The sequence below is a fragment of the Ambystoma mexicanum genome, chromosome 1q (assembly GCF_040938575.1).
Source record: "Ambystoma mexicanum isolate Mex_15411 chromosome 1q, UKY_AmexF1_1, whole genome shotgun sequence".
Taxonomy (NCBI): domain Eukaryota; kingdom Metazoa; phylum Chordata; class Amphibia; order Caudata; family Ambystomatidae; genus Ambystoma; species Ambystoma mexicanum.
In genome coordinates, this window is record NC_090922.1 from 1,336,873,074 (window position 1) to 1,336,895,849 (window position 22,776).

At 44.5% G+C, this 22,776-nt stretch overlaps 1 protein-coding gene across 1 annotated transcript in view; it reads right to left on the reverse strand.

Moving 5' to 3' along the window:
• The window catches only part of BTF3L4 (basic transcription factor 3 like 4), a 67,676-nt gene extending 45,103 nt beyond the window's left edge, over nucleotides 1–22,573 (reverse strand). Inside the window, exons 1-3 of the mRNA XM_069642201.1 lie at nucleotides 22,401–22,573; nucleotides 20,811–20,871; nucleotides 19,245–19,358 (exon numbers count right to left, since the gene is read on the reverse strand). Of these exons, the coding sequence (XP_069498302.1) occupies nucleotides 19,245–19,358; nucleotides 20,811–20,864 (168 nt within the window). The 5' untranslated portion in view covers nucleotides 20,865–20,871; nucleotides 22,401–22,573. The remainder of the gene's footprint in view (nucleotides 1–19,244; nucleotides 19,359–20,810; nucleotides 20,872–22,400) is intronic.
• Nucleotides 22,574–22,776: the final 203 nt, after the last annotated feature.

Below are 22,776 nucleotides of genomic sequence, written 5' to 3' on the forward strand. Positions count from 1 at the left end.
ACTTGTCGAAACTGTCACTCCTAGCATATACAAATTAAGTGATACAGCAGGCTGCCAGTCAATGCCAACATGGCAAGCTAAGTAACGCAACAAACTATCAGAAAGGCAAGTTGTTCTCACAGTCGAACTGGACGCCAAACTAGCTCTGATGCATCGTCAACTCAAAGTTGTATTAGAATCTAGGGGCAAAGTACACCAGCATTTATATATGTATGCCCCAAGAAAAGTGGATCCAATGCCTAGCCGTATATCGTGAGTAATAAGCAGTGGGGCAGGCAGTTGGCACAGTGATGTGGTACGGCGTACTTGCAATGCTACATTCAGAACTGCATTAAGGACAGAGTATGCCCTATGGTGCTAGAAAGCGAGAGCAGTGAACAGTTGGTATTCAACAAGTATAGCAGGTAGGCTAAGAGAAGTAGACAGATTAAGCAATAAGATTGGGTCACATTGCCGCATTAAAACTCTTAATACAGGTGGCAGTATACAGTGAGAAGGCACAAGTGGGCGTCAAATCTGTTGATGTAACAGGTTGCAATGCTCACAGGGCTAGCCTTATCGAGGTCAACAGTGTAGCTTAGTCAATAGTGGATGGCCCAATTGTTTGGTAGTCAGCGGGGAAGTAGGACATAAGCAGATAAGAGGGAGAGTAATATCAGATGTTAAGCAGTGCACGAAGGTGGGGTGAGCATTAAGAATTGGTGCTTTAGAAATCGAGCCGCATGACGTGCTTCCGGCGTCTCCAGACAGGAGTCTTGGTTTCGAGCCTTCGTTGAGGGCTAGCGAGTGCCGATTGGCCTTCAGAATAGCTGTGGCCAATCCGGTAAAAGGCTGCTGCAACCAGTCAACAGCAGGTGGCAGCCACCATCCACAGCCACCACTCACAGCTATCAGTTTAACATTTTACTCAATGTCCCACAAGTCCATCAAGATGTATGGGGCATTGGGCCCAAAAGTTCAGCAGCGTTCCATGCAGTTTTGTAAATCTGGAAAAAAATGCAGGTAGTTTCTCTGGAGTCCAAGGACCACTTCCAGATGTTCAGGGATAAGTTAATCCAACTAAAATGTGTACCCAACTTGAGTGCTCGTTTGAAAAGTAATACAAAAGGTTAATAAAAGTTATCAAAACTTTTAAGAGTGACACAGGGGTGCAGATACGTATTGCTATAACTCAACATCAGTACTCTGAATCTTCGTTGGGAGGTCTGAAGAGTGTCCAAGGTTGCTTTTCACACTGTCAGCCTCAGCCCTGGATCCCCAGGGGTAGCAAGTTCAAGCACTCTGGTCGGCAACTAATGCTGGGAAACAATTGCAGAACTATGCAGGGCCCCTCAGGAGAGGACTGGACGCAAGTAAGCAGTTTGAATGCCACTGATGCACGGTGATGCAAAGGGATTCACTTGCTGCAGTCTTCTGCATGCTATGTTGGGTTCCTTTATTTATTTGGCGCTGAAAGACCACAGGCACCATAACACAAAAGACAACATAACCATCAAGAAACAGGGCAACTAGATTAGGCTGGTTCATTTGAAAGGATAAGTTTTCAGAGATTTCCTGAAAGTAGCAAGGACCGCTTCAGACTGCAGGACGATAGGAAGTGAGTGCCAAAAAGTTGCTGCCTTAACAGGGTAAGATCTTCCAGTCCCGTTTGTGCTCCAGGCAGATAAAATAAATCTGCCTTTTGTTAGAGGAAAGGGTTCTAGTAGGACAGTACTGTGGAATGGAAGTCTTCAGCTAGGTGGGGGCTTGACCAACAGCATTTGTGCACCAAAGTGCCGGTCTTAAACATGATTCTAACCTTGATGGGGAGCCAGTGAAGATTGATTTTTAGAGATATGGGTACACCTAGAAACATGTGTACTGCCTCATCCCGAATCTGGCTTTTTTTTTTTAAAATACTAGTGCTAGACGCACCAATCAACAGGGCATTACAATAGTCAAGCAATGATGGTAGCTCGAGCTATGGTCGCACAATTCCGTTCAGAGATGTAAGGGCGAATAATTCTCAGTAGACGAAGATGGTAATTACAGTTTTTGCTCAGATTTGACATGGGCCTCTGGCCTCCAAATTGACGCCCATAGTCTTTACCTTGGTTTGACCAGGGATGATGTTTCATCACAAATTAAGGACAGACAAACTTTGTTCTGGCCTGTCTGGAGCCAAAGATACATTTCAGTTTGTACATCTAGTGTTAAATCGGTTTGTAAATATTAACAAGGAAAGTGTTGTCAACTAAACGATCCCCGGAAGACTTGAAAACGAGCAGGGTGTCACCAGCATAGTCAGTAAAAAAATATATATCTTTTTAAAAAACACAAGTCATCCAAAAGAGAACACAATGACCTTGTGTAAAGATTGAACTAGGGGGGGGGGGGAGAGAAGAGGCTAGCCCCCTGGGGAACACCACACCAGATGAAGCACAAGTAACCCACTGGATTTTAGATTCACATCCGGATAAGGAGTGTAACCAACCAACTACCCCATCGGAGCATAGATGCAGTTGACCTAGGCAGTGCAGTGTTGTTGGTCCACCAGGTCAAACACTGCAGATAGGTCCAAAAAGGACCAATACACCTACCTTACCCCTTTCCAACAATATGGGACTACAGATCTAGCAAGGCTGTCAGCACTAGAAGATCGAATGCCTGATCATTTAGAAAGTTCTGTTTTTTCCACAAATGCTAATGAATCTTAAGAAACTGGCAGTTCGTTATTGGTCTAAGGTTTCCAGGGTCCCTAGGATCCAAGTCAGTTTTTTTTAATATGAACAGGTAGAACCACCACAGATTTAAGTGACCGAGGGATCATGCCATCTCTAAAGGAGGCATTGACAAATCTGGTCACGGAAGAGGCAAAAATATCTATGTTCTAGAACTTGCTTCGGAGGGAGTATATTTTCTGAACATTAAGTGGGGTGCATAGAAGACAGTAGTTTCTGCATATCTGGAATAGTTATGGCAGTGAAAGCAAAACAGGGCCCTCTTCATGTTCCGTGCCTTTTTTTATCTTGGAGGTGCTGGAATCAGGCAAGGTCTCCTTGCCTTGGATTTTTTCCTCTAGCTTTGGTTATTTTATCCTCAAAGGCTACTTGAACAGCAATAGTGTCCTGTAGTGTCGGCACAAACAATGTTAGAAGGGCTTTAGGCTTCTCCAGGTATCTCAGAATCTCAAGGAGTTTTCTAGGACAGGTGGAGGAGGCATGGTTAATTTCAAGGTTATTTCGAAGCGCACAATTTTATTTTTATAGGTTCCGTCTAGTTCCTTCCACACCGCTTTATTTTCACTGCTGGTCGACGGGCGGTCCAGGGGCACTTCCTGAGGCTCTACTTTGCAGGACTCAAACTGTTGTCAAGAATGGATGTTCCCTCCCCTCAAAGTCACAGCTCATTCACATGACTGCAGGAGATCTTCCACAGGACAGCAGCAGCCGTTGGTCACCAGGCCTTCCTCCTACAGGTCTTTCAGCTGGACAGGATTCTTGGCTCCTTCGCTTTCTTCCATGATCTCTTTAGAGTTGGTGCAGGGGTCCTCTTATCCCAATAGCCAGGTAAGCACTGAAGCTCCCACTGGCAGATCTTGCCCACCCCCCCCCAGCAGTGGTCCAATCAGGGCCACTGGCGGCAAAATCATGCATACCACTTCACACTGGCACCAGTTTGTGGATTGGCACCAGACCGTCTGAGCCCACTTCCTGGCAGCAAACAGCCCACCAGTACTCTGCCAAAAGCCTGCGCTTTCCCCAGGCACTGGCAGTCCATATAAAGATTTTCCTGGCCTTACATGCCAAGAAGAAGGTTAACATAAAATGCCCAAAGGACAAGCAAAATAATCTTGTGGCATGGCCATGTTTGACCACTAGCCACAGTTTAGCCAAACTCGTTAAGCACAGTATGGCTAAAACGAAACGCCCAAACAAAAACAAAAAAGTTAACCTGCAGCCACCAGCTTGTCTATTTAGCACACCTAGAGTAACCAAAAAATCGTTAGTCTAGGGCAAAACAAAACGTGTACCCGATAAAGTCAGCAAAGTGATGCCAGTAACAAAGTAAGACTAAAGTAAACAATGTTTCCCAGTACTGACAGCCTGAAGGACATGTCAGTTTCCAAATGACAGATGAGCAAAATAGTAGGTCAGACAAAAAAGGTTGAGGGTCCATAGAAATTGAAGGAAAGGTGCAGTTAAGAGAAGAGTTGGAAATTCCACCCCTCTATGCTCACATGGGTCTGACAATTCCCCCACACTATGACCCCTCCCCCCCACTCCCCAATTTACCCTGGCCACTCCCGATCCACAAAGTTCAATCGCAAGAGAGGTCAATGTTGTGAAAAAGTTCATGCAATGCCAGATGAGCATATCACATAAATATATAATGTGCAAAGTACTATAATTTCAAGCAAGGGGAGGCAGCCTCATACTTCAGTCCACATTTTCAATTTTGCAGCGAGGTGCGATAGGCATTCTGCATAGTGATTTGCATATAGAGATGTATTTTGGAGAACTTAAGGCCAAGATATTTGTGAAGTGACCCACCTAAACCCTCTGGACTCTGTATCCTGAATACCTTGTAAATTCATGCACTTCATTATGAGGCTGCGCTTTATGTGATGAATCCAATAGTGTTTGACTCCCTGGAAAGGACTATTCCCATATGGCCAGGGGATGGCAGCCGCTACCCGATTCGGACCTTGGGTCGTCTATATGAAAGATCACATGTGAGGAGACAAATACCAGGGAGAAGTCATGAATTCATTGGACGAGACGTGGCATCCTGAGGAAGACCCTCTAATACCCCTTGTAGAGGGAGTGAACTTATGACATACATACACAAAGCTCCAGTACAACCCTTTTCTGATGCACCTTCATGTACAACCACTAAAAACACACTATGGACATCAACTCCCATACTCACCCAAGTATTGAGGCGAGGAGGATGAAGGAGTTTGTATGTTGTGCTTCAATTTGACGTGTACAGACCAGTTTCTGACCAATTGTGCATGGGACATTTAAAGATGGCAACCGCACTACTGAGGTTAGCAGTGCAAGAGAAGACATCTGCTCGTATGCAGAGGCTTGTCAGCACAAAATACACCGGTGGGGCGGAGCTGAGGAGATCGCCAAGCTCTAAGGAGAAATGCACTGCACAAGCAGGAAGTGCTGTGGAGACGCGAGACATCCTGGCCACTCTGCAGCTCGAAGAGTCAGCGTTCTCCATACCAGGACCTGAAGGGAAGCAGGCATGTGACCGCAGAACCACAAAGAAAGCCGGAAGTAGTCTACGCATTCCAGAGTGGGAAGCGAGTGAAAGAGCATCACTGCAGAAGCGCAAACCAGACAGACGCTGGGGAAAACTGGAGTCAACCCGAAGCCAGTGGGGACCCGGAGCATTCCAGTCACCACACCGTCAATTTGAAATGTGACTGGCTAAGACCAGAAAAAGATTGAATGCAGAAACGGCAAAGTGCAGATTCAAACCCCATTAAGCTAAAAGCAGACATGCACCAAACCAAGGAAATAACTTACAATTTTGGTGATAGAGGAACTGTGAAAGTAGTCCTGGCAAAGAAAACGCACAAGTAGTCCTGGAATGAGAGTATACTAGACAGTTGGAATAGCACAACGGGTTCTTGCAGGGGAGTATAACCAGGCGATTTGCTATCAAACAGTTTTTTGAAACGAGAAACTTGTGTTAAAGAAAGCCAGTTACAGAACTTGTGGCCTAAACAGGAGCCTTGTGAATCAAGAAGAGACACAAAGTAACTGTTCGCAATCCTACTTAAGAATCCAGGTTAAGGAACAACCGCTTTCCCCTTGGAGAATATTTTTGTTGAGGCTATTTTCAATTATGGACACTTGTGCAAGGAAATATCGGGTTGACATTTCCTTGCACATTTGTTTTGTTCATAGTGTGAAAAGCAATCAGTGTAGCCAAAACGCCCTATCCTGATCCTCAGTTTGACATCCTGATGGACTAACCTTCGTTTGTTGGGAGACACTTTTAGAATAGGTCAGAGGCATTTTCCTAACCTATTTTTCAAATGTCTTCAGCCACGATATGACCACCTTGTCTCCAGCTCTCATTGCCGACGACTCACATTATCTCCGGGTTACAAACATAGTTAAGGGTTATCAGAATGTAGTAAAATCACCTGCGGCGGGCCAGCTATGTGAAGGTCTCCATGTCTGCGCTTTGCCCGTATGAGTGCCGCTAACAGATGAGACAAGGGGCACCTCCGACGTATCCCTCTCCTTAGCTGCATGCCCAGAGATAAGGTTGTAACGGATGCTCAGGATGGGATGAGAATACAGGAGCTGGAAGCAGCTAATCACCAAACTGGCATCGTCAAAGGACCATCAACTGGTATTTCCAAGACACAAAAGCCTGTCCAGTGAAGCCACCACTACACTAGCTCTGAAATAATACAAAAGAACCGCCTCAGATAAAGTGCAGTGGACAAAGCCGGAATGAAGACTGATCAATGACATGCATGGCATGTAATGACATGCATGGCAAAATTCTAGTAACCAGGATCTTTTTATTAATGACAGTGGCCAACATGAGGCTCCATCATCTGGCAGCTTACTGCGTTTGGATAGTAATGGCTTCTCTCAGGGACGACGGAAGATCCAAGTTCCAGCGATTCTTCTTATAGTTGGAGTAAATGTGGTGGCAGGTGTAGTTTCAATTCTTTATAAAATTCCAAACCCAAGCCATTTGACCAAGGTGTTTTGTCAGACACCAGCGCGGATATTGCGGCAGTTACCTCTTCAAGTAAGTTGACCGCAAGCTTCGCCTCATCTGGGAGTTGAGGGAAGACCATGTCACCCAAATATGCCATCACACTCTTCAGATCAAGTCCACATTAGCATACAATGCTACATTTCTAAATTCTGCGTCAACATCTCTCTCAGTAGTGAGAACAATACTAGCGGATCCCATAGTACCAACTATTGTCTGCACATTACTCTCTGCCCTGACTGTTCCGGCTCCCAGGTCTATTTTGTAAACTACCTCCTTTTCCGCCAGTTCCTAGAATTTTAACAAGTTGCCTTTAATCATTCCCAGTAACAGCATATTAACTCCATATTCATTTTCCAACCACCTTATTCAATACTCAGACAATTTTAAGTGTCCCAACCGACCAGAACAATAGTTCTCCACATATATGCTTCACAGATCAAAGGGCAGAGAGCCCACATGGTTAGTGAACAATGTGTTAGTAATCCGATGATCGGTCTTTAAGTCAAGGAATCCTGGCTCCCACCAACTTGCAATGTGCATGGATCAATGCTAGATGCCTCCCAGCACATGCCACAAAAATCCATGACCTCATCCTAGCCATCAGAGACCTGGCTACACAATGCAGCTGGTCCTGCACTCTCACTAGACCTCCCGCAAGGGCGCGCCATCATTAGTGGAACAAGGGTTGGTATTAATTTTTTTATTACCCAAGAAGGACGTAGGACTGAGACCCATCTTGGTCTTCTGATACTTGAACATCAGTAAAATACCTAAGGTTCGCATTTGGCTTATCCCACCATCAGTTTCGGGTCCTACCTTTCGGGATCACCTCTGCCCCGAGGGTCTTCAAGCTCATGGTGGTGGCGGCAGTAAATCTCAGGAGAGTAAGCAGCTGAGTGGTGCAACTCTCATTTAGGAGTAATTTAGACCCCAAAAAAAACAAAAAAAATAAAAAAGCCTTGGGCCTGTGTGCCCTAATCTCTTCCTGGCCCCTCTCCCGCCCCTGCCCTGATTTGTTTCATCTCCTGGTCTCAACTGACCCTCCCAGGGCAGCCTCCTGCCGCCAAGAGCCCAGAGGCGGGCCCCAACAGAGGCGGGCCCCAACAGAGGCGGGCCCCAACAGAGGCAGGCCCCAACAGAGGCGGGCCCCAACAGAGGCGGGCCCCAACAGAGGCGGGCCCCAACAGAGGCGGGCCCCAACAGAGGCGGGCCCCAACAGAGGCGGGCCCCAACAGAGGCGGGCCCCAACAGAGGCGGGCCCCAACAGAGGCGGGCCCCAACAGAGGCGGGCCCCAACAGAGGCGGGCCCCAACAGAGGCGGGCCCCCAACAGAGGCGGGCCCCCACAGAGGCGGGCCCCCACAGAGGCGGGCCCCCACAGAGGCGGGCCCCCAACAGAGGCGGGCCCCCAACCACCAGCAACCAAAAAGTAAGTGTGGCATGGGTGGGGAGTAGAGCAATTACTCTGGAAAACCCTGCCACTCAACATTACATTGCCTCAGAATTTATGTTAGCAATGCCACACTTGGGTTTGAATCGTGAACATTAGCCAGACATGTTGTAAAAGTTATAGTCCATCTTTCGGAGAGAATTTACGAACATTAGCCTGAAAAGGTAGCATGTCCCACACTTAGGTAGAATTAAAAATATAAGCATGTGCCACACTTAAATGAAACCGTGAACATCAGATAGAAATGCAGTTGTCAGCATGTCCCACACTTAAGAGGCAACTGAACGCTAACATGTCCCATACGTAGACTTATTTGCATTTGCCACACTTACATGGAATTGTTGGTAGTATGTTGCAACTTGATCGCAGTCCTAGATAGGACTAATTGTTAACACGCAACTAGATTTTAGACAATGGCCTGCGTCACTTATTGTGAATGTTAGCACTCGATTGTACACATTGGCCTTCCCAGACCGATACTAGATTGTGAATGCTAGCAATGCCGCACTATTCGATTTGTGAACATTAGCCTGCCCAGACCAATACTGCACTTTGTTTGGAATAGTGACCTGTGCCAGACCCAGACAGGATTGTTGCAGCACTCGGATAGAATTGTCACATTAGCCTCCACCAGACCCTGACAGGATTGTGAACGTTAGCCTGAGTCCTTTCAAGAAAGAAATGCAAATGTTGGCTTGTCCCACACTTCGATAGAGCTGTGAACATTAGCCGGAATCACATCTAGATAGAAACGCAAATGTAATTGTTAACATGCCCCATACGTGTATCTCTGTGTACCCTGGCTTCCTGTTCCCAATGCTGTTGCTATATATCCGTATTTCCCCCCCCCTCCCTTTGCTGCAAGCCCAGCCCTGTGTCTATGTGTCGCTCTGTTTCTTGCCATTCCGTTCACGTGCCTGGTCTTGGGCGCTTTAAAGATAATCATATCACATAACTACGCTTACTCTGTATACACCATCATTCAAATAGAACTGTTTACTGGAAAATGTTCCATGAATCAGACCCTTATATAACACTCCAATACCTGGTTCTCCACATAACTAAAAGAATCGGAGCCAAAAATGTACGGCCCTTAGCAAATGGCGAGGTTCCCAAATGAATCCATGCTATCCTTTTACATAATTCTCACCACACAATACAAGAAAGCCATTATTACAGCCAAATCTGAACCATATGACAGAATTACTAATGCTACCTCTGAATCAAAACATCCTCGCCATTTTCAAATAATTATCCATCCCAGCTGCCAAATCAAGAGATTGTATGGTATTTCACCAAGTGTCATCCTTCACTAACAGCCTTGCTAAACAAAATTGAGCTCCTACAAAAGAAAATTCAGGAACACCACAAAAATCTAAACATATTAGGCTAACCTCCCACACCGCAAAAGAGGTCACAAAAGATGCAATAACACCCTTCAAATTCAGAGAGGTTACTGAGTCCGAAGTAAGATTGTTATCAAAATCAGGCCTTCCAACTGTAAAGGAGACGCCTGCCCCGCTAAACTAGTCAAAGAATGCACAGAAACACGTGCACCTTTTCTTAAGACATTCATCAATGCCTCCTTCAACTCCAACACCGTTCCAGACAGCCTAAAAGAAGCCTGGGTGCGCCCACTACTGAAAAAAACCCACACTGGACCCAGAAATAGACAACTACATACCCATCACCACCGTCCCATTCTTGCTCAAGATACTGGACAAATTAGCCTATATGCAAATCCAGCAATACTTGGAAGAAAACCACATCTTAGGCAAAAGACGATCCAGATTCCGATCAGGACACAGGACAGAATCCGCTCTACTCTATTTCAAAATACAACTTGGCAACATCATGGACAAAGGTAAACCGGCACTTCTCCCATTAGATCTGTCCACTGCCTTGGATCTCGTCAACCATATCGTCCTCGGTTTGCAACTAAAAACGATGCCCACTTCCCACTGCAAACCATCGCCTGGGCTGCATCCTTCCTAAATGGTCGACTCATGAGAGCCTTCAGACTCTGCATGTGCCTCCCCCACCACCATTCATTGTGGTGTCCCACAGGGTTAGTGTACCGCACCCACGCTGTACATTTTCACCCTCTCCTCTTCAATGACTCGGATTGTTGCGACATAGCCTACACCAATTATGCAGACTACACTCAAATCTTACTCCCACTAACCGGCATCTATGAACAAGCGCCACGGCACCAACTAAGATATATACAGCCATCTAGACCTGGAAGGCAGCCAATGGCCTCTGTCTAAATGGAGATAACAGATCCTCGTATTAGGCACCAAAGTAACACTTAACTCACACACCCCAACCCCCCCCAATACAAAACCTTTAACATTGACAACTCCACCATCACAGTCTCAACAGCAGTGAAAATCCTAGGAGTCTACCTCGACTCCGCGCTGCCGATGAAAGAATGCATCCTTTTAAAAACCATGGCCATCACAGATGCCTCTCCTCCGATGCCCCACCTTACCAATCGGAAGGAATCACCTTCAGCTCGTCCGCCAGACCCACTAGAGCCCACCTGGCTAACCAGATCTATGTGCCCGCCTACAAACCAAAGCTGGAGGCTCTAGCTTCCAACACCTGGCACCCTGAAACTGGAACGCCCTGCCCACTGCACTAAAACAAAAAATCCTACCCAGTCTTCCGCAAAATGCTGAAATCTAACCTGTTCAACTAAGCTTGTCTTTTTCGCTCCAATATGTAACAAGCCCAAGAACGCTTATGATGTTCCTATGTAACCAACTGAACATGCATTATATACCTATGTCACTATTCTTTGCACCGTTCCTGGTCATTGTATGCCTGTGCCAAGCAAGTATTCTGTAACAGCACCACGATGCCTCTGGGCCGATGTGCGCTTTATAAATTTAAATAAAATATCTGGGGATTTTAATACCATCTAATGGGAAGGTCTGTAGATCTAGCCAAAATAATAGACTGTTGCGAAAAGTCAGGGTCATCAACATTCCACCCTTATGTATTGACCAATCCAATCATTTTGCCAGCCAGATCTCCTCCCCCTCCCCCACCAAAAAACACCTCAGTGTCAATACAGGATCTAATGGCTCGAATAGAATGAGGAATTGAGGAGGGTCATTACCTCACTTGACTGATGAGTAATAACATCCGATTGCCCCACTTTTTGGCAAGCGTCACATGCACCTTACCCAGTGCATGAGTCGAAGGACCTTGGGTGAATGCCACTTGCATGCCAGCTTTAATCAGGTTATTCAAAAACTGCACATTCCATGTGAGAAATGCAATTGCCTCCCCTGAACTTTTAGCATTCACAACAGAAAATTCAAACCACACAGGTGGCAACAGTGCGCAGTATTTAACATGGCCCAACCACTTGTATCACAGAGAACCGGATCTAGCCAAACTCCCCTAACCCCTCCAACCTCCCCATCTTCATATGAAAATGCAAGGAGTGCAATGCGAACAGCAACTTTACATACAATTCCTTTGCTTGCGCCGGCATGACTAGCCGAGTCCCCATTTACCATAGACCAGAAAACTGAAATACCTTACTGGATTCAAAATGTAGGGATCCATGTTCTCTAGCCAGTTTTAATATTTGATCAATGCACTTCAATAGCCTGGCAACAATCATATGCGGTGGTGAACCAGGCTTTGGGACTGGGACAAGCGTATGAGCCCTTTCCACTAGAAATGGTGCAGAGAATTGAGAATTGCGCTTCCAAAAAGAACTAACTGCTCCATATGACCCCTTGAAACACGTATGTAGGCGCGTTACAAATGCCATATGATAGCACTTGGGCACCCAAACATTGAGTATGTTATTTTGACGCCATTGTGACTCCAGGTCCTCATGCTTCAAAGCACAGCTGCCAATTTCTTCTTTATCACAGCCATCTCATTGCGGTGACACTACACTATCACCAACCTCCACTGCCCCCCTCCCGCCAATCACCCCCTCCCCCCTAACTGTATGGAGTCTGTTGCAGCTTCAAGAGCCGCTTACTAAAGCCCAGAGCAGGGTTTGAATACAGGATTTCTGCGGGCCTGCCACACCATGCTCTATTTAACCCCAAGGGGACAGTGTCACAACAGCAGGTCCGCCCACTTCCTGCGTCAGCCCGCGCCCGTCCTCTGCCTCTGCTCTCCCAGCACAGCCAAGGCCGCAGCATCATGCAGCACCCGCTCTAAGGAAGCGCACATGGAGCTCCCCTGTGTCTTGCCACCCGCTCCCAGTCCCAACTGCCACCAGCTCCGGGCTGCTTATTGCAGATTCCTTCTGCCAACTGCCACCATCAAGGGAGTCGATCCACAGGGATCAACTCAGGATTTAACAAAGGCAGTCGCCGGTGCTATCTTTGTTGCCGTTCAGCAGCGCCTGCCTCTATTGACTTTATATATGTTTGCTAACATGTATTATCTTTAAATCATGCAAAAAGTTTCACCTGCAAACACGCATGTTAAGAAAAAAAAAACAGGTTTAGGAATGGTTTGTGCGGATTCAGAGCTGGATCTATTTTTTGTAAAATTGTTGATTTGTCAACAATGCTGAAGTTATGAGCCATCCTAAAAGTGTTCTTCCTGTGGAAGTCCAACTTAACCATAACCACAAAATAGATATTGCAGACCCATTACATAACTAGGTTCACAACCACTTCCGCAATGTATTATACCATCAGATGTGCCATTCAGAACAGGTTAACCCCAACTGCTATGACTAAAGCCTGCCAAGTAACCAGAAACACTAGGCACAACAAACGATCTGCTCTCAAACGCGTAGGTAATATCAGCCCAATGCTTTGGTAGGGTTATATGTCATTTACCAAAGAGTGGTACATTTCAGAGTGGTCAAAATACAGACTTTTTCCTTGTTTTTTTAATAATTTAGGGGTCCCCCCACCCAAGCCCCCCGTTTTTCAATCCGTTACTATACATTTAATATAAAAAAAAAATTGTTCAGGTTTCAGTAAAACTTTCCACTCTGATTTTCGGTAAAATGACTGGGCATCGTTAGAAGGTACCGTTGAGCAGCAACCGAAGATGCAGCACGTCAAGAGGCATTGTCAATCTAATCGATTTAACCAATTCCCCCCACCCTCATAACCAGCACCACTATACAAGACTAGGGGCTAGCTACAATAGACACCCTGAGAAGTGTTCGCGCCCAACAGACGCTGGAAATTACATTAGAGGGGACCCTCAGTATCCATAAACCCATCGACACTACACAAATGCAGACCAACACAACACCCAAGTCATCCGGACCCCTTATGGATACAACAGTGTGCACGACCACAAACCCCACACCAACAGCATACTATACACCACACAACACAAACACCAGCATACATCCAAGGCACTGGGTCCTACCAATACGGTTACAACATGCAGAGCCCCTCAAACAAACGCCCACACCCAAGATAAAGCACAGACGCCAGTTCCTCCTAGTTCTGAACCTACCCTCACTAACACACAAAACCCTCTCTTGCAGCGCCATGCGAGCACCTGGACACTGGTAATGGTGCACACACACAGACGTTCAGGTGGCCAAAAAGTTAAATCACTGCAGCAGCAACTATAAGAACGCAAAGACCCGGTCACTGTGGTATTATTTTGAAGTGCAGCAAAATGCTACAAAAAAACCTTGTGATAGGGTGAAATATCCATAATTTCTCAATTATGGAGCAATGGCCCACGTGGTTGAATCGCCATGTGTACTTCTGTTACTAGGACTTCAGGCTAATTTGCCAATGCAAAATGCTATGCTCCACTAAATAAAGTTTTGAAGTTAATTCCTGTTCAGTCTGGTCATGCGACAATCTATGTTACTTAGCCAATATCTGAAGTTAAGCACCACCATCTTGGACTAGTGTCTATATTTACAATAGATACTTTTTCATGGCTCAATAACTAAGATCAGTATCTTAACTTAATGACACCAAAATCCTGAATTTGAACAAATTCAAAAATAAAGTAATTCAAAATTCGAAGCTAAAGTGCAAGTGCTGATAAAATTGAAGCCGAATTTAAAAGTCAAAATAAATTATCCAAATCACAGCCAAATGTTAGAAAAATCATCACAGCCAAACAGGTTAACAAAAGACAATTACGCAAAGCAACTGCAAGAGAGTCTAATAAATCGGCACTTATGTTATGCGTCTTATTGGCAAGTGTCATTTAATTATAAACACAAATGATTAAGTAAAAATCATAACCAAAGTCAGTTCTACGCCTTCCAATACTAACACTAAAATGATGCCAGTACAAGAATTGTCGTACATGTGCAGAATGATCAGCTTATTGGCCCATACATTCTAAAGTGCAAATGCAAAAAGATATTACAACCAGATACATATCGTAATGTCAGATATGACCTGCTGAATGTATACCAATACAAATTGCAATACAATTGGGCAAATTTCAAGTACAAAACATGCTTATCTGTGCAAAAAAGCAATATACAGTACAAATGTATACATACACACCAAAATACCTCAATGTGTGTGCCAGTGCCGATATGGATTCCATTCTCTCAAGAATTAAAAGTTTTAACAGGAACAGATACAGCTTATAAATTAAGAGGCTGTATAAAAGTTATTACAGCAGGATCTGGTTTTTATGTGCCATGATGCCATTACCTTTCCTAAGGCTGTTCAGAAGAGCTACAAAAAGTGAACACCTTCCTCGCACCTCATGACAGTTCCGGTAGTGCTCAGCACTAGCAAACGCCCAAACTAAAAATAAAGGGGCACCTGTGTGGCCGCCTGATCAGATGTCAGTGACTGCTATTCAAGGGTTGCACTGTTCTGCCCAGTCAATCTTCTCGAAGGGCAAGAATAGATAACACTGCACTGGTCCTTATCCACATGAGTCGTGTCTTAAACACGTCTATTTATGGATGAATTACTCTTTGCCATACCACTCATGGGTCAGACTAACAGAAAGCGTACCGAAGTCCAGCTACATTCTCCACTTTAGATTAATCTCCCCTGTATCAGTTCACAATTCGTTGAGCATTATCTTCTACCATGAGTGCCTTTCCTTACAAGCACTCCAGCCATCCGCTCCACTGCTTACTACAAAATGTAGTCAGACCTAGGCAGTAGTATTCATCATGATATTTAATAAATATATTCCAACTACAGAGCAACCTATTCAGTGCCAATGGCTTACAATGTGAAATTATGCACTGGTCTAATGGAAATATCAAGACAATACTAAACATTTCTCAAACGACACTGTACAACTTGAGGGCTAGAACTACGACTAGTCAGAGGTGTGGTGAGGCTCTGCGACAATATAAGAAAATGTTGAAAAAGATAACTAATGCACATAAAACCCCAGCACAACAAGCATAAAAAAAAAGTTTCTTTGGCCAAAGACCGCCAGGGCAGGTTTTCAGCTATAGTACTGAAGGGGCCCAGGTACAGCGGAAAGTCATGCCTGCATTAACAAGAAACTATTAAAGAGGTGGGGAGGGCCTAGTCTACCTAATGCGAGTCGAATTATACACAACTACTGCCAAGAGGCAAAGTAGAACTTGGGTGAATGGCTTTATGTATAGAGTGGCTGAAATTGATGGATAGATGGATGAAGAGTAATTTGTATGGACAAGGAGGAGGATTATGGTTGCATGGACCCACGAGAAGGTGAAAAGTGTTCATCTGGGTGGATGTAATTGTACAGATTGAGGAGTTGGTCAATAGTGGACTATGGTTCGGTTGATAGTGGAGAGGTGAAATAGGGTAGGACAAATGGTAGAGCAGTGGGTAAATTTTCAAATTGTGATGCCCTCCAAAGCCGGACGTAGTCTCCCACCCCCCAATTTAAAAGAAAACCAATTTTCAGATGGAACTGGCTGCTCATTGCCTTACATGTAGGCTTGTACTATCGAATAGCCCATAAAGTACTATTTTTGAAGGTGTGCAATGGAAAATAAATCAATGCACAGATTTAAAAAAAAGCACACCTAGATTCTCATAGTCAACAAAAAAAAAGTTGTTTAAAAAAGCACAAGATGGAGAATGCACAGATTAAAAAAGCACTATAAGGTCAAGTAGCTGTTGGCATACATTTAAATTAGCGAGTACGTTGAGTAACCAGCAAGAGAACCACTATGAACACACCACAAGCAGTGGAGAGAAAAATGCACTTGTCAGTAACTGCAGTAAGGTTCTATGCACCGATGGTTCAGAGGCTGAAAGTAGGTGGAGAAGGGTAGCACGCAGAATAGGTACGTCGAATCAGCAGTATGAACTGGGGAGACAGTTGTGCGAAGTGCTGCAGAGATTACATTTTATGTGCATGAGCAACTAGGTGCAAAGAAATAACCATTACAAAAACATTCACGCTTTCAGTTACAAAATGTGTACTCGCTTATAAAATACTCATTGGGAATTGGACTTTTGACTCCCTAAAAATACAATTTTACACCCAACTTTAATAGGGAGTAAAACACTCCAAAATCTTATCTGGGCAGTGGCTACAGTACTTTTGCATTTGCTTTGTTAGACTGCTCAGAATTACTTCTAAACACTATATTGGTGTTATTACATATGGAAAGAACTTCCGGAGCTTTGCGTTCTTAAAAAATGCAACAGCAATGTCCTTTTGCTACAACTGTAGCTTTACAATCAGCAGAAAGAAAAGCAATGACCAGGCATTTACATCCATCAGTCCTCCCTTATGTGCGAAACCTAAAAATACATTTAAACAAAGCAATGAAAAAGACTACTACACTCGAAGACAGCCACCTTTAAAAGTAAAATGTACTTAGTGCACAGATCAGTCACATGCTATGCTGGGGCACATCAGTACGGCGAGACTGAACCATGAACAATTAAACATCTGGGCTTTGCATTCAAGCGCACCATTTCACGGCACACTCCATTTCCTCACAAACGATTATCACCCGTACCATATGTCAAGGCCCCAATAGCGGTTGCCTAAGGAAGCGTCCAATAACTGAACCCAGATCATTCCAAAACCAAGTCTCCAAATGGTTTAAAACGTAACAGTAGTGATTCTACCTAGAAGGCAAACATCTCAAAGTGGCCATTTGTGTGCGTATGTGGGTGGGAGGACGGTGGGGACCGCAGCCCGGCGTGAAGAATATTTGATAAGGTTGCGCAAATGATCAGTTTCCAACATTCAATGGTACTATATGCCAACAAAATGTCAATGCAGATGTACAATTGCTGCCCAAAAACGCAAAACATTCAATAGTTCCGTTACCAAACACAGGACGGCGTTCAAGCATTGATACAAATGCATTAGCCAAGCAGGACGTCAGCGATAGTGCAGGTTGACGGATACAGTTCTGTCCTTAAATCGGGGTTATGTGTATACATAATTCTTATTCCCTGCAAAGTTTCCGAAGTGTTCAATTTTTACAAACTAATCTGCATAAAGTGGTAATCTTTACAAATAGCATCCCGACATTAAAATACATAAATGAAATGTGAAAACTAAATGTATGCCACTCTGCCCCATCAGACAAATACAGTAAAAATGCCACGAGATGCACCACAAGACCGACAGTGAACTCTTGATGTCTCGCACGTAGAGTATGAACATGCTGGCCCTTACACACAAACAGGTCACTCAAATGACATTTTGTACCGCTCACAAAAATTACCGTCCACCTCCAATCATGGCGTGCTCTCAATGCAGACGATAATGAACGGTAAGCTCTTAAGAGTGGCAGCAAGTGTCCTTGCCTCAGTTCTTACTGGAGGCGAGTACCAGAGACATACAAGAAAGTTTGCAGCTAGAAGCAGACACGAGTTATAAATGGACTCAGTGCCACGTGGTGGAATGGAAACAATGTGTGATATGGTTTTTACCGCCATTACTCAAAACTGTTAACCCATACAAATTGTACACGTGCATTATGCATATCTAAAATAAAAGTAGGGCGGTGGTTGTCGGACTAGACCAACTGCAAACGTGAATTTTGACTATTTTCCAATAATGCAGACATTAATTGAAAGGGTGTGCTTTGAGAACTACTGGATGATGTAAGACATTTCCAGTTCTTCACTGCAACTCGCAGTTGAGGAAACTAAAGAGAAGAACACGGGAATGTTCGACAATGCCTGAGTCTGAGCCAATAATTATCTTTTCATTGGTGGCCACATTACAGCCCTTATTAAATGAGCAGTTTTGTTGCAAGGCTGGAGCAGGATGAGTGGAAGCACAAGTGGCAATAGTGGGTGAGGGAAACTGGCAAAATTAACATGTACCATGGTGCACGCATAGAAAAATTCAAAAAATATAGCTTGTTTTGCTTTTAAATGTTGCCCTTACAAAACCGCAGCTGCCATTAACATCCTTTCAGCAAGATGGACTGGTTATCCACGACAGTAGACGACCAGAGCCAGACTGTTCTATGTACCACCATTAGCTCTGGCAGTGAGAAAAGCTTGCTCCAGCTAGGCCTAAAAATGTAAGCTTACATATGGGCTATTTTAGTACAAGATCGATTCGAAACAGAACTATTTCTTCTATCTGAATCGTCCTTGGACCTAGTATGATAGGAACAATGTTTCCAGCTCTATCTGAAATGTCGTCAGGCCTAGTACGATAGTCGCTTGTTTTTTTCCTCTCCCTCACCTGGTGTAATTATCCGGTTCTACCAGAAATGTCGTCAGGCCTAGTACGGTAGTCACCCGCCTGTTTCCCCATTAACTTCCTACCTGTGTCTTAGCACTTGGACCACCTGAAACATTGCTAGGCCGATAGTAATCTAGTTGTTCATGGCCTGTGAGAATGTTTTGTATTTTCCCTTGTCGTGAAGCGATTCGATACACGTTGTGTATAGGCACTATATAGACATAACATATAAACTATCATATTCCAAACTACTCACAATAAACAAACGTTAAAATGGGGGTGGGGAGGGCGAGTAAGACCCCATCATACATTATTGCCAAATGAATGAACACTTCAAAATTAAAACACTGTAGGGCTTGTGAAAAATTGCAACCAGAGGCCCTTGCCATTATAAACTTCAGGGTATTTTTTTTTTTTACACAACAGAGACTCACCTCCTCAATTCCAGCTATATTATTAACTGCTAGCTTTTTAAGAGAACTCTGAAGTTTTTTGTCATCAGCTGTTGCCGTTCGGTGCACAACTTTCTTCTTTCTGCGAGCCGTACCCTGAAAAAGAAAGAAAACAAAAGTCAGCAACTGCCGACGACAGCTGTTAACCTGCATGTGTTAGCAGAAAACAAACTCTACAAGAAAGCGCTGACTTCGATATTTACATTGCACAGTGCTCAAGGGCCCACAACCCCTACACCAGGCTGTTGCACTAGTAAACCAACAACTTTCTTTCAATAGCGACGTGCCCACATTTCTACCCGAAAGCTATGTGCTCTTTTCCATTATGTGAACAAATGCCAAATTCCATTCTATTTATAGTCAACACATGGCAAAGTGACAGTTCTAAACGTCTAGATTTAGACTATGCATGCAACACCGTAGTAAGTTTGATTCGTTTAATTCCTAGAAAGTAAAATAGGCTTGTATGGAACCTCCAAACTGCAGCACTTATTTTGTACACTAAATGGAAACTCATGTATCTGCAGGATATTAGGGCGTCGATGCAAACATCTAAATAATTTAAGATAAAGAAAAATAAAATTGCAAATTTAGCAAGGCATTCAAGTCAATCACCCCTTGACAATGTCAGTTCACATACACATCAGCTTTTACTTCCAACGAATGAGTAGTTTTAACTCACAAATGGTATAGGGGATGCTCAGCACGCTGTGCTCCCGCACCCACAATTATTGTTAAAGGCCCTGTTGGTCAGTCTCCCCAAAACTTGGGAGGGACCACACACAGTAGGTTGACCCTCCCACTGGGCTCAAATTCTGGAATCCACCAGAGAAACCAAGCACGCCGAAGTAGTCGCTTCTTTACAATTTCTATATTGTAGCCGTTTCCTTACCCTGGAGAAGGACCTTTAAAAGAACGCAGTTATTGTGAGCTAGTACTCACCATGCTTTGTACAGAGCAACCACTACAAACAATAGCTAATAAACGTAAATCCAATCGAGTACCACCATATTGCTTCCTTGGCTCAGGCCCCCACCATCGAGCCAAGCACAAAGAGTGGGGCGAGCCAGACTTCAAAGAGAACCACCTCATCATAAAACAACCACTCACATTCCATATAAACAAAGTGTAAACTAGGTTTGGATTTTATGGTTAACAAAATAAACATCTTCTGAATTCCATTTACGGTTTACAGACACCCAAATAATTACAACATGTAACAGACCCATTCCTTTATTAATTGGTTTTATAACCCAACACCTGGCAATTTAATGAAATAACAGCCAAGCAAAGTCCAAGGTACCTGAATGGAAAGATCATGGGTCTAATAACTGCAGCAACCAAGCGTTAGCTCAATGTATTCATATTATGGAAGACTAAAACTGGTTTTATTGTGCTGTGCGAACCCATGCAGATTTCACATTCTGTGGTACTAATGACGCGTCAAAACAAAACATTTACTTAACTGCACCTAAAAGTATTTGACAAATCGCACAAAGCTCTGTGGGGGGAGGGACACAATCTATCAATGAAACGTATTGCGCTTACCTTACCGCCTATCCGAACCTGAGCTTGAAGCTTGGCTAGCTTTTCTTGGTTCATTATTAATCTGAAACAGACAAGCAGGTGTTAGTGACAATCGATTACACCATGCCCCAAAGCATGTTTTATCCCAAGTAAAGTTTTTTTTTTTTTTTAAACACACTCGGGATCTTGCCAAACAGACCTATTACGCCAACTCATAGATGCCGCATACAAGCCTAAATCATTGGCATGGGAAGGGAAGACCGCAGATATTGTTTGTGAAGTGGGGCACAGCATGCGTTTGATTTTTGACCCACCGATTATGGCCAGGCTAGACTCCAAAGCAAAATCCCAAGCACTACGCCCCTCCGTACCGAAAAGACATGCCCTTGGAACTGTGTCGCAAGTTATTTTTACGCAGGCCATTGAAATGCAATGTCTGAATTGCAGCTGTAAATAAGCGTCAAGTGTGACAAAAAGTTCTTTAGCAAGTGTCTTCAATTATTTGACTTAGAACCAACGTGTGTGCCCTAGTATATGTTCCTACCATTCCTGTGAAAAACAAGCAATGGTAGAGCCAACAGTTTTTGCAAGGAAAGCAATCACCTTTGTAAGGTAGCTGCACACTATATTATATTAAGCACATAAACATTATGGATGCGCGCTTTATCGGTGGATTATCAGCTATCAAATTGCATTACCATGTGTTGCACTAAACGAATTCGTGTAAATACCGCAATGGAAACGACTTTGCTTAGAAAATAGCCAACTTTGTTGGCATCATCTCTCTACTTGCTGGTGTCATCTTATAACCAAGTAGTACCACTATGTCAGTGCCAAAAAAGCCTCTCTACGCTTCAAAACGTTTTCCTTTCCCAATGCGCGTTTACTGTTAGCTATGGAGAACACAAGCTACTGTAGTTAATTGGCACGATCTGAAGCAGGAAAACGAGCCGTGAACACAGAAAACAGCATTGCGGTGTTTATGTGATGTTTTACTATCAAGGAAGAATCAAAGCGGACATTCTACTGTTGGGACTCACACATTACACGGGGTTGGGGTATACAGGGCGAGCAATCGAACAGGGAGGCACCATTGAAGAGGAGGATACACTAAAAGGAGAGCTGTCATGGGGGAATTATGTTTTCGCTCGAGGTGGTTGCACGGGTTATAAGACGAGAAGCGGGGTTTATGAGAGAGAAGTCGCCATGGGTAGACCAGGCGAGGAAGCAGTACACTACAGCACAGGATGTCAGCCTGACACTGTCAGACGAGTAAGGCGTGCACACAGCACGGCGCTTGGGGTCAGACCAGGGAAAGAAGTATTCTACAGCGCCCGCCAGAATAGACACACAACTGGGGAAAAAAAGAACAGCGGCAGCGAAGGGAAAAAGACCAGAAGATGTTGCCAGCGAAGTTCGGGAAGGGGGCTCCTCTCGGCAGGGTGGATAATCCTGAAGTCTAGACTTTGACAGGCCCGTCTTCTGCTCTGGCAGAATGGGATTGCACCGTCTGCCAACGGGCGCACTGAAGGGACCCTGCGGTTAACTGTCCAGCACACACTCCCCGCCGCCGCTACCACCCAGCCCACGCCCGGTAGAGACAGCACTGACCTGTGAAAAGACCTATGCAGCTACACGCGGTGTGCAAGATGGCGAAGGAGGAGAAGCCGAAGAGGAGGCAGTGACGGCGAGAACACGTGACCTGCTCTGCTCTATCGGCACCTTCTCTGTGGAAATCAGACCGTGGAAATTGAAAACGGACACGCAAGCAATAAACCCTGCCTCCGTTGACATAAAGAAAGGACACAGAAAATACACTTTTTTGAGTAGCAATTCTTTATTGAACACACTAAATGCACAGTATGACACCTGCCTCAGCAAAATCAAATGCTCACATCAGCCCTCTCCCCAGGATGCGAGCCCAAAAATTCTCTCTTTAGGCTGAATTTCCTAACCTACTGAGTCCCCCAGCAACTTTGCTGGATTT